General features: G+C 43.1%; 1 protein-coding gene across 1 annotated transcript in view; it reads left to right on the top strand.

Moving 5' to 3' along the window:
- The first annotated feature begins 1,742 nt into the window (after positions 1 to 1,742).
- Positions 1,743 to 12,225, top strand: part of Exph5 (exophilin 5) — a 72,879-nt gene continuing 62,396 nt past the window's right edge. Inside the window, exon 1 of the mRNA XM_051156449.1 lies at positions 1,743 to 2,077. Coding sequence (XP_051012406.1) covers positions 1,959 to 2,077 — 119 coding nt within the window. The 5' untranslated portion in view covers positions 1,743 to 1,958. The remainder of the gene's footprint in view (positions 2,078 to 12,225) is intronic.

The following is a 12,225-nucleotide window of genomic DNA, read 5'->3' on the forward strand; positions in this document are numbered from 1 at the left end:
GTTGGTTGTGAGCTACCTGAGACAGGTGCTGGGAACTGGGCACAGGATCCCTGCAAGGATAGCAAGTACTTTTAACCTCCCAACCAGCTTTCAAAGCCCAAGGAATTCTTTTTATTAAGTAATTGTTTTTTTAACCATGCTGTTCCTCACTGGATTATGAGAAAAGGACTATGCTGTTTAGTGTGCAGACCATGGCTTCATGTAACAGGTTCCTGAATAGGTTAACTGCGGTCAGTTCACTGATAAAAACGGGGTGAAACTACCCCACCACTACCCACATTAGAAAATCAGTATGGACACCTAGTGAATAAAGGAACGGGCAAGACTAATGGAACAGTGTGTGCATGGCAGACTTCCAAGACGCCATCACTAACAGACAGACAATTTACGAAAGAGTTCTGTGTTCTACAATATGGACAAGTAGAGTGGATCCCCACTTCTTGAAGATAATAGACACCCACAAAAAGTTATCTCAAAGGCTAGCTCTCCAGATATGCCATGAGTGAAAATCAAAGTAAGTCAAGGCACCAAAGGTAAAAACAAACTTTTTTTTTTTTTTTTTTTTTTGAGACAGGGTTTCTCTGTGTAGTCTTGGCTGTCCTGGATTCACTTTGTAGACCAGGCTGGCTTCGAAAAGAGACATTTTTTTACTTTGTAGTTTTGCTTGTTTTTTCTTTTTTCTTTTTTGTTTTGGTTTCTCAAGACAAGGTTTCTCTGTGTAGCCTTGACTGTCCTGGACTTGCTTTGTAGACCAAGCTGGCCTCCAACTCACAGAGATCCACCTGCCTCTGCCTCCAAGAGTGCTGGGATTAAAGGCATGCGCCACCATCAACTGGCTTGATTGTTTTTTCTTTTACAGGAGTGAAACCCAATTTGGTTTATTTACCATGAAAAGATGGTATTTGTGGGCATACCTTGTAAATATTACTGGCCATCACCATCACATCGCATCAGAAAGGACCAAATTAAGAGTTTGGGTTATATGTGTACATCAGACAAAATTGTTTTTATGTAAAGGAACATGTTTTTTGGAAAGACATTTATAATTAAAAAAAAAAGCACATTATGCACATCTTAGGAAATATCTGACTTTATTACATCATGGAATCATTGGCTTTCTAGGAAAAGCACTTTCTGTGCTTGTACAGGTGGCAGTTTGCTCTAGCACTTACTCACACCCTTAGCCTCCAGGCTGCCTTCTAAAATACTGTAAGCGGGACTTTTTGTTTGTCGGCTTTTCAAAGTCTGAGAATGACTTTCTATGAGACAATGGGAGTGTGTTTGTGAGAGCGATGGGACGTTTGGCAAATAATTCATTTCCAAGGATAACCTAGTGCCAGTCCTTCCTCTGTGAGTCCCTCTGGGACAAATGGCCTGGGGTGGGTTTCTGCTTTCCTGGTCTTTCAAATAGGGTAACACTTAGGCTAAGTTAAATTCCTACCAGCTTCCCTGCTTTTAATCACTGAAAGACAGGATTAGTTGTGAATCTTTTTCCTTCTCAGTCTTCCTACTAGCTAAGCTCAGGTTCTTTTAGCAAATACCAACAGCCAAGCAAATAGTTTGAGGCTAACACTTAAAGGTAAGCCTCTCTTAGAGACAGAATTATGTAGGCTTGTTTGCTTAACAAGTAATAGAGAGGATGGGAGGGGGGAGGGGAGGGGCCGCTGCAAGCCCCGCCCCGCCGAAAGCGATTGGCTCCTTCGCTCCATTTAGTCACTCATTTTGCTTCTCGGTTGGACAGGTTAAGAGAAACATGTCATTAAGGTGTTGTCAAAGGATCCCTGTATGTGTGGGCTGGTCTCTAGGTTTGTGGTTTTAGCTTTTCAAAGGCGTTGAGCTATTATGGGCTATGGGATCAAGTTCGGGGAAAACTAGCCTTCTTTATCTTGAAAAATGGCTTTGTAAGAGGAGGCGCCAAGGAGCTTAAGTACACATAACTCTCGCACACGGGAGAGAAAATGACGAAAGTTCCTCAGGGGTTTGATTTCAGTTTCCTAAATGAGGAAGAAGCCAGGAAGATCCTCCAGGTACTGGAAAGAAATGAAGAACTCCGGAGGGCAGAGAAGGACAGGATCAGGTAGGAAGCAAACTCCTCCTGGGCTGGGCCTGCATCCTGCTGGCGTCCGTCGGTCCGAGAGAACCCAGAGAGCCGAACCGCTCAGCTTTCCCGGGCACCTGCTGGGATCCCGTGCAGTTACTGCTTAAGGGCGGCAGGAAGAGGGAACCAGTGTAGTTTCTCTCTTTGGGTCTCTAGATGCCTTCCGGCGCTCTCTCGGGGGCTCTCCATCCCCAGTGAGGTTGACTGGGAGTCCGGTACTCCCGCAGGGAGGAGGGAGAATGTGGCGCTTGCTTTCCTCTTTGCATTTTCTCTGTGCGTGAGTACCTGCCTGTTCAGAACTCCCGGGCGAACCTCAGAGGGAGAGGATAGAGACTCCGGTGCGTCATGGCCTCTAGAGATGGGGTTAGGACCGTTTGGGGCACGTGAATTGTTGCGGGGCACTCCCAAGAGAGAGCTGGATCCCGGCAGCTGCTCCCTCCAAGCTAGAGGCCCAGGGCCGGAGATCCCAGGAACTTGCCGGAGAGTCCTGTGTGGGTGAATGGGACTTGGACACGTGGGGTCGGCTGCTGCGGTGTGGTGTTGTAAGGAGGTATTTCCAGGAGACTTAACCAATGACCTTATTAATAAATACGGTGTTGTAGGCGAGGGAGCGATACATTACTAACATATTAAATTGGCAAGTGATTACTTGGAAGTGTAAATCAGCGATTTTTTTTTTTCCCCTGCTGGAGTATGGATCCACAGACCTATCCAAGTGAACTGTGGGAGGAAATCCAAGATATCACTCAGGCTACAACGCATGGCGTAAATGGGAGTTTAGTTAGAGAGCTGGCTTGGTGAAGACATCCCGGTTCCCAATTCCTCTCAGTCCCTCCCACCTCCACCCTTCTCTCCCTCACCCCAAAAGAAACCCCTCCAAGGACAAACCCTCTTAGTCTTTGCAGCGACAGAAGACATTGGGCCCAAAGGTCCCTCTTTACTTTTCTCTCCTGTGTGAATCAGGAGTGGGGGCCGGGGGAGGAATCAATGGCATTTTAAGTTTTGATAATGGAGATCTTACCACACTCCGCTTTTGAAAATCAGCCTTCATTCCCCGCCCCGCCCCCATCATGTAAGGAGTCTGTCATCCTGAAGACAGTGTGTCGCACCCACCTGTGTGTGCCTATACAGATGAATATTGGCCACACAGGGTGTCATCCCATTGAGAGGTGGGCATCAGATCTGCGTAGGATTAGTTAGCTTCAAAGCACGGCCTGGAGTTCTCTGTGTTCCTGGACTCCAAAGAGAAGGTGGCCATTAGTATGAGGGGAAAGCAAGGGCAGAATTAGGACACAGTGAGAGCGAGGAGAGATTGTATTTAGGTATGAACTTGACCCTTTTAAAATTAAAGGCGCACACCTTTTATCCCAACACTTGGGAGGCAGAGGAAGGCAGATCTCTGAGTTTAAGGCCAGCCTGGTCTATAGAGCAAATTTCAGAACAGAGAAACCCTGCCCCAAAGCCACAAAAACAAAACAACAAAACAACAACAAAAAAAGAGCTGGGCGTGGTGGCGCACGCCTTTAATCCCAGCATTCGGGAGGCAGAGGCAGGCGGATCGCTGTGAGTTCGAGGCCAGCCTAGTCTATAAAGTGAGTCCAGGATGGCCAAGGCTACACAGAGAAACCCTGTCTCGAAAAACCAAAAAAGAAAAAAAAAAGAAAAAGAAAAACAAACAAACAAACAAACAAAAGTATAGTCTTTGGAAATCCAGTGGCACAATATGTTAGCATGTAGTAGTTATATAAACTGTAGTCTAAGAAATAGTGATAGAAGCTGGGCATGGTGGCACACACCTTTAATCCCAGCACTCGGGAGGCAGAGGCAGGCGGATCGCTGTGAGTTCGAGGCCAGCCTGGTCTATAAAGTAAGTCCAGGATAGCCAAGGCTACACAGAGAGACCCTGTCTTGAAAGAAAGAAAAGAAAGAAAGAAAAGAAAAAGTGATAGAATTTATTTTAAATTAAAGGGAATTTCTTTTGTACTGTATTAGAGTTATGGAAAATATGACAACTGAAGGGAAGCAGACGAAGGAATATAGGGCCTCTTTAGACGTATTATCATTGTGTATATATTGTATGTATGTAGTACATGTGTGTGAGGTACATGCACATGTGCATGCATCCGGACAGTCATGGAAGCCAGGGGAAGGCAGGTAGTATCACTCTGTCTTTTTCCTTTGAAACAGGGTCACTGAACCTGGAGCTAGGCTGGCTAGTGGCCAGCAATCCCCAGCAATCCCCCTGCCTCTGTCCCTCACAGCTCTGGGGTTTTTACACGCGCTGGTGCTGAGATCCAAACTCACGTCTTCCTGCTTGCCCAGGACGTGACGTGCTCTTAGCCCCTGGCTGTCCCTCCGGCCCCTTCAAAGCAGTCTTAGAGTTGTCCGTACCTTTGCCTTGTGCTTTCTCTACCACAGTCCTTTTTGCCCACATCATTGGCTTCAGGGGAAATGGGTCTCTGCATAGATAGCTTAGGTGTTAGCAAGACTGGGGCACATCTTGTCATTTCATGACGCTCACGTCCTAAATGAAGCACCAACAGAAAGAGCAAAGAGTCAGAACTGCAGCTGTTAAACTACCAATCATCCAAATGGCTTAAAACAACTAATATATCCAACATTTTAGGGAAAGCGGGTGATTGAACCAAATGTGCAAAGCAATGACATCCGGCACTTTCTTTTCTCCTGGTTACTTCCTGGCTCCCTCTGCTGAATATTCATATCTCCATGGGGTTATCTACCCTGCTCCAGGCCCATGGGTCATTCATCGCTGGAGCTGATCCTGGCCTGCAGAAAGGGCCCAGGACAGCGTGTAACCCAACTTCAGAAATAGTTCAAAGGGTCTGTCTGGGAGATGCTGGGGCCTGTACACTCCCTCAGAACCAACTTCTTCTTCTTCTTCTTCTTCTTCTTCTTCTTCTTCTTCTTCTTCTTCTTCTTCTTCTTCTCCTTCTCCTTCTCCTTCTCCTTCTCCTTCTCCTTCTCCTCTTCCTCCTCCTTTTGTTTTTTGTTTTTTGTTTTCTGGGACAGGATTTCTCTTGTAGCCCTGGCTATCCTGAACTCACTTTGTAGACTCAGCTGGCCTTGAACTCACAGAGATCCACCTGCCTCTACTTCCCAAGTACTGGGATTAAAGGCATGTGCCACCACACCTGGCTAGAACCACCTTCTTCAAGTAGTTTTCTCTTGGGTAGGACAGCAAGGGATTAGATAGGGGAGTTTGGCAAAGCAGCTGGTTGAGAGACATGATGAATTCACCTACATTTGTGACAGATTTGGAATGTCAACAAGACAACTAAAAAGAATTCCTCCCAGCATTCCAGAGGCAGAGGCAGGCAGATCTCTATGAGTTCGAGGCCAGCCTGGTCTACAGAGTGAGTCTAGGACAGCCAAGGCTGTCCTGTCTCAAAAAACTAAAAACATTTTTTTGTGTTTTATATATTTTTTTATTTTTAGGGGGTGGGAGACAGGGTTTCTCTATATAGCCTTGGCTGTCCTGGATTCATTTTGTAGACCAGGCTGGCCCCAAACTCACAGAAATCAGCCTGCCTCTGCCTCCCGAGTGCTGGGATTACAGGCATGCATCACCGCACCCAGCTATACAATTCAAATTTTAACCACCAGGATTCAAGTTAATAAATAGGTAATCAATAAACAAAACAAATTGGGAAGTGTTGAGTCACAGTAATAATGAAAAATTAATTTTGAGATGCCCATGGTCTGCATGTTGTTAGTGACTTAAGTAGATTTCAAACCTTTTCCAAAAGATTTATTTGTATTTATTTCTAATTGTGCATACGTGCAGGAGGACATGTACATGTGATTGCACGTACCCATAGAAACCAAAAGAGAGCATGGAATCCTCCAGAGCTGGAATTACAGGTAGTTGTAAGCTGCCTGGTGTGAGTACCAACACTTGGGTTCTCTGCAAAAGCAGTATGCATTCTTGCTTGCTGAGCCATCTCTCCAGCCAACTCTAAATCTTTTAGTGATCAAGAACACAGTTTGGAAAAACCTTGCCTTTGACCCAGTTATCCATTTCCTAGATGCTTCTCATCAGTAGGAGGTCAAGTAAGAGGAAATAGCCATAGCAGCGTTTATTAAGTACCACCTTTTATGTAATAATAGTAACTATTGTCATAATAATAACAGCTAGCATATATTAGGAGCATACTGTATACTGGTCATTGTACTAAACATGCTGCGCAGACTTCATGTGTCTTCCTAATAACCATACTAGGCACAGAGAATTGGAACTACTTATAAAAAATTGAGTATCTTGGTAATTAATAGAATCAGAATTCAAATCTAGATCTATTTTAAATTGTTTTGCCTGTCAACATTGAGTAATAGTCACAGCCATTCCTTGGGACAAGAATTATGACATTTAACAAGGTCAAGGTGGGCTGGAGAGATGGCTCAGAGGTTAAGAGCACCGTCTGCTCTTCTAAAGGTCCCAAGTTCAATTCCCAGCAACCACCTGTAATGAGATGTAGTGTCTTCTTGTGGTGGGCAGGCACACATGTGGGCAGAATACTGTATAAATAATTAATAAATCTTAAAAAAAAAAATAACAAGGTCAAGGACCTTGCTCTTGGTTCTGAAGTTCACAAAATACATATCAAAAACTTGAACCAAGATCGATCTGGTTTTAAATAACTTTTGTTTTTTCCCATATTGAATGTATACATTTTTATCTATATGTATTTACATCTCTATGGACTTTTATGTAGTTTTTAAAATTTCCATCCTAAATCTGATCAAGCAAACTCTTTTATTTTTCTCTCTTAAAAACTAACAGGGGCTGGAGAGTTGGCTCAGAACTTAAGAGCACTGGCTGCTCTGGCAGAAGATCTGGGTTCAGTTCCCAGGATCCACATCATGGCTCACAACCACCTGTAGCCCCATTTCACAATATCTGATGCTTCCTTTTGATTTCCACAGGCAAGGCATGCGTCACTAATACCCCCAGCCAGTCTAGCCAATCAGAGAGTTCCAGGTTCAGTGAGAAACCTTGCCAATAAAGATAGATAGATAGATAGATAGATAGATAGATAGATAGATAGATAAATGATAGATAAGGAATTAAGGAAAATGGTCAACTTCATCATGGACAAGCAGCCACACTATACAAACATACATACATACTAAAAATGCATCTTGCACGTTTAAAATCAGTATCTTGTGTTTTATTTATTTACTTGTGGTGGTGGTGGCATGTATATGGCACAGCACGTGTGTGGAAGTCAGAGGACAATGTGCTGATGTTGGCTCTCTCAGCCCATTGTGCAGGCCTCAGAGATCAAGCCTAGATTGTCAGACTTGGAGGAGCACCTTTATCCAAAGAGCCATCTCTTGGGCCCTATATGCATTTATATTTTTATAATTGATTGTTTGTGTGTGTGTGTGTGTGTGTGTGTGTGTGTGTGTGTGCACTCATGCACATGCGCACATGTGTATATGTGTGTCCCAGTACTTGTGTGAAAATCAGGGGACAACTTGTAGGAATTGGTTCTCTCCAGGGGATGGAATTCGGGGCTGTGAGGCTTGGGGAGTCAGTATGTTTTCCAGCTGAGCCATCTCTGTGGCTGTGTGTGTGTGTGTGTGTGTGTGTGTGTGTGTCCACACTGGGCACATTTTATAAAGCTATACTCAAAACTGTTGAAACAGTAACCTCTTAGGAACAGTATCTATGGGAAGTTAACTTTCTGTTACTATTTAATTTGTTACAGTTACATGTTATTTTAAAAGTAATTGCTTGCGGGCATAGTGGGGCACACCTGTAATCCCAGCACTGGAGAAGCAGAGGCAGGAGAATTGATGTGAGTTCGAAGCCAGCCTGGTCTACAAAGTGAGTTCAGGACAGTCAGAGATACACACAGAGAAACCCTGTCTTGAAAAACAAAACAAAACAAAACAAAAAAAGGTAATTGCTTTCTTTTGTTAATAAAGCAATGAAGACTTGGGTATTTTTGCCTTAATATCTTTTTTATTAATTATTTAGTTAGTTTGTTTGCCTTTTGCATGTAGTGTGAGTCTGGCTGTATGGCTGCCACAGTGAGAACGTGGAGGTCAGAGGATAGCTCTTTGCCTTCCCACCTTGCTTTTGAGTCTCTCTTGTTTCTGCTGCTGCATATGCCAGGCTAGCTGGTCGCTGAGCTCCTGGGCACGTCTGTCTTCTCTGCTTCCCATTTCTCACGGCAGTGCTGAGCTCACAGGGGCAAGTTGCTCATTTGGCTACTCTGTGGATTCCATACACACTTGAACAGCTTTTATCCACTGAGCCATTTTCCCAGCCACTCGTTTATTTTTGAGGCAGGGTCCCCTTCTGTGTCCCGGATTAGCCTGGAACTCACTATGTAGTTTATAGGCTAGTCTTGAACTTTTGGCAGTTCTTCTATCTGAGCCTCCTGAGTACTAGGCAAGTCTAATAATTCATCTACCCTTGTCTTTTTCTTCATAGTGTTATGGGATACATAGGTAAATTGGTACAGGGTGAACTGTACATCAACCTTGTTCCTTGTGATCAAGGATTATTTTGGGTCGAGTTAGACACTTTGATGCCTAGTTACAGGAACGTAACACTTTGTATAAGGAATGCAAAGTAAGGGAGACAAAGATGTGGGAAACCACATGAAAATAGAAAGTCAGATTGAGGCTTGTCTAAAAATACTTTCTCATCCACACAGATGATCTTAAAACCAAGAAATGAAAATCAAAGGGTTTGGGTTAGGTTGGGTCAGTATGAGCAAACAGCCTTAAAGCTGGGCACAGGTGCCGAGGCTATGCCTTCCACACACGAGAGAACTCCAACACTATCAACAGAAGGGGTGCTCCTGTAGTTGGTTGCTGCACAGGCTGTGTGTCTAAGAACCACAGGCTCACCTCTTCCCACCCCTACTATCCAGAATGTTTCCTTATTGACGTGGCTGGTGGCCATTAGCAGTTAGCTCGTCAATCAGCACCCCACTGTTGTCAGCCTCCCCATTCCCTGTGTCAGTTTTCTTTCTTTTTTTTAAGATTTATTTATTTATTATGTATATAAATCTCGTTATAGATGGTTGTGAGCCAACATGTGGTTGCTGGGAATTGAACTCATGACCTTTGGAAGAGCAGTCAGTGCTCTTAACCTCTGAGCCATCTCTCCAGCTTCTGTGTTAGCTTTCTAATGGTGAAAGAAGAAAAGCAGGGCTACTGTGACCAAAGACCCCATCGACAAAGGACGGGTTGTGATTGTTTAATATGAACACTAACTTTGCCTTGGTTTAGCTTTTAGAAAGCACACTTAACAGCAGTTAAAGGACAGGGAGTGGGAAAAGAATAATGGGGGGACATAGCCTACTCCTGGCCATTGCTCTTCCATTCCTCACCACTGTGGCTGTGTATTTAAATCTATGTTTATATTGTTTGCATGGAAACAAGGGTCTTTAACCCTTGAGTGTGTTTTCCTCATCTCTCAGAAAGGTTCTGTATAGATGTCACTAGTTGTTTTATGTACCAAGAATTCATTCCTTTGCAGGGCTGACTGCTACTCCATTGTATACATGAACCACAGGTGACAACTCCATCCACTGAAACAGATTTTAGATTATTTCCAGTTTTGGGTGACTTTGAATAGAAAGTCACATTTGTACACATTGTTGTGGAAACATCAGTATTTACAAGGAGTGTGCTCATCAGACTGTGCTCCTAAACTCACATAGTATTTGCTAAGTTGTTTTTCCTAATAGCTGTAACCCTGCATTCCTATTGGTAGAATATGAGCATTGCAGGTTTTGTCTTAGTTCCTCAGGCTATTATGATAGAACAAATACCTTAGACTGGGAAATCTATAAACACAAGAGGCTTATTGTTCACAGCCCTGAAGCTGGGTAGTCTAATATCAAGCCTAATATTGAATATCAAATGTTTTTGATATTTTATTTTATCCCATCTTGTAAGCTTGTGGTATTATCATATTCCATTTTACATTTCACAAGGACTAGTACTGAATATCAAATGTTGTCAACATTTTTTTAATCCCATCTTACAACTTGTGGTATTATGTTCTATGTTGCATTTCCTAATGGCTAATGACAGTAAACATTCTCCTGTGGTAATCTGCCTTTCATGTATTCCTTGGATGTCTGTTCAAATCCTTTGCATATTTTTAATTGGGTTGCTTCTTTTCTTACCGTTGATTTTTAAAAACATTCTTTATATATTCTGGTCACTATCTTTGTATAGAATACAGGATTTTACAAGCATTTTCTTCTCAGCTATAGCTTGTCTTATAGTATTGTTGTAGAACAAAACAAATTTTTCTTTTGATGAAACCCAATATACAACCTTTTCTCTTGTGAGATACGCTTTTGGTAGCATTCTGAGAACTCTCTGCCAAACGCAAGAGCATGAGAATTTTTCTCCTATGGCTTCAAAGGTTTCTCTTTTGAGTCTTATGCCTTAGATGTTTTGAAATATTTTCATCATGGTGTGTGGTTAGGTTTGGACTTTACCTTAATTCCTGGCTATGGATGCCCAGTTAGCCCAACATATGTCTTTAGAGAGCCCTTCCTTCACTGACTTGCTTCTATGCCTTTGTGAAAGTATATTTTGAGGTGTGTTTCTGGACTCTGCCCTGTTTCATTGTCTATATGCTCTTTCCTCAATAAATACTACATTTGCTTGACTCCTGTGGCTTTATAGTAAATCTTTTTTTTTTTTTTTTTTTTTTTTTTTTTTTTTTTTTTTTTGGTTTTTCGAGACAGGGTGTCTCTGTGTAGCCTTGGATGTCCTGGACTCACTTTGTAGACCAAGCTGGCCTCAAACTCACAGTGATCCATCTGCCTCTGTCTCCCAAGTGCACTGCCACACCTAGCTACAGTAAATCTTAACATCAAACTTATGAAAATAATTATTTTGCCTATTTAGTTCCTTTACTTTTCTGTGTCAAGTCTTAGATTTATCTTGTGTTATTATTACAAATTCACGGTGAATAGAGGTGGTTTCATTTCTTCTTGTCTGGCAGGTATGTCTTTTTTCCTTCTTGCCCAATTTTAGTTAGAATTCCAACATGGCACTGGCCAGGGCTGAAAAGATGCAAGTCCTTGCCTTGACTCAGAAACCTCAGTCTTTGGTGTTAGGCATGGTGCTTTTCTGATAGACGCTGCTTTTCATCAGATTTTATTTCTTGCTGCTGAGAATTTTGATCAAATTCTTTGGAGACGCCAGTTAACCTGTTCGTGTGGTTCGGCATCTTTAGACTTGATGTGGTGTTTACATCAACGCCTTTTAAAATGCCCAGTCAGCCTTGGTGTTGCAGGACGAATGAACTGTTCTTTAAAATGCATGCTGGCCCGACCTCCACTCCCCCAGTGTGACTGTGGAGAGAGAGCTTTCATATAGGTAGTGGACTGAAAATACAATCATTGAGGTATCTCCTACTGAGATGACACTGACATCCTCATTAAAAAAAAAAAAAAAAATCTAAGCCAGGCATGGTGGCACACTCCTGTAGTCCCAGCATTCTGGGAAGCAGAGGCAGATGGATTGCTGTGAGTTCAAGGCCAGCCTGGTCTACAAAGCAAGCCTAGGACAACCACGGCTACATAGAGAACCCCTGTCTCAAAACAAACAAAAAAACAAACCAGCCAGAAAACCTAGACACAGGAGCAGGCATAAGAAAAAGCCACATGCAGACTGGCACTTCAGCAACATGGGAAATGAGTGGTCTGGAGCAGGGATGGTTCCTGGCATCTTTCGAGGAAGCAGGGCTCTGCCTCACTTTGATTTTGACTTCCAGAACTGTAGGATCTTAAACCCATCTATAGCCACAAAGTTTCTTTATTATGGTACTTTATTGCAGTACTTTCTTACCACCAGGCTAACACACGGGCACATTCTCAAGGCAAGCCCTCTTGGTCAGGGTTATTGCTATACATCTGTAATCCCAGCACTCTGGGAAGCAAAGGCAGACGGATTGCTGTGAGTTCGAGGCCAGCCTGGTCTCCAAAAGCAAGTCCAGGACAGCCAAGCCTACACAGAAAGACCCTGTCTTGAAAAACAAAAACAAAACAACAACAACAAAGGTTTTCTAGTGTTTCCTGGAGGGCCAGGGGGTGGCATCTGGATTGGTAAAAGATGTGGGT

The sequence above is a fragment of the Acomys russatus genome, chromosome 14 (assembly GCF_903995435.1).
Source record: "Acomys russatus chromosome 14, mAcoRus1.1, whole genome shotgun sequence".
In the NCBI taxonomy this organism is placed as follows: Eukaryota; Metazoa; Chordata; class Mammalia; order Rodentia; family Muridae; genus Acomys; species Acomys russatus.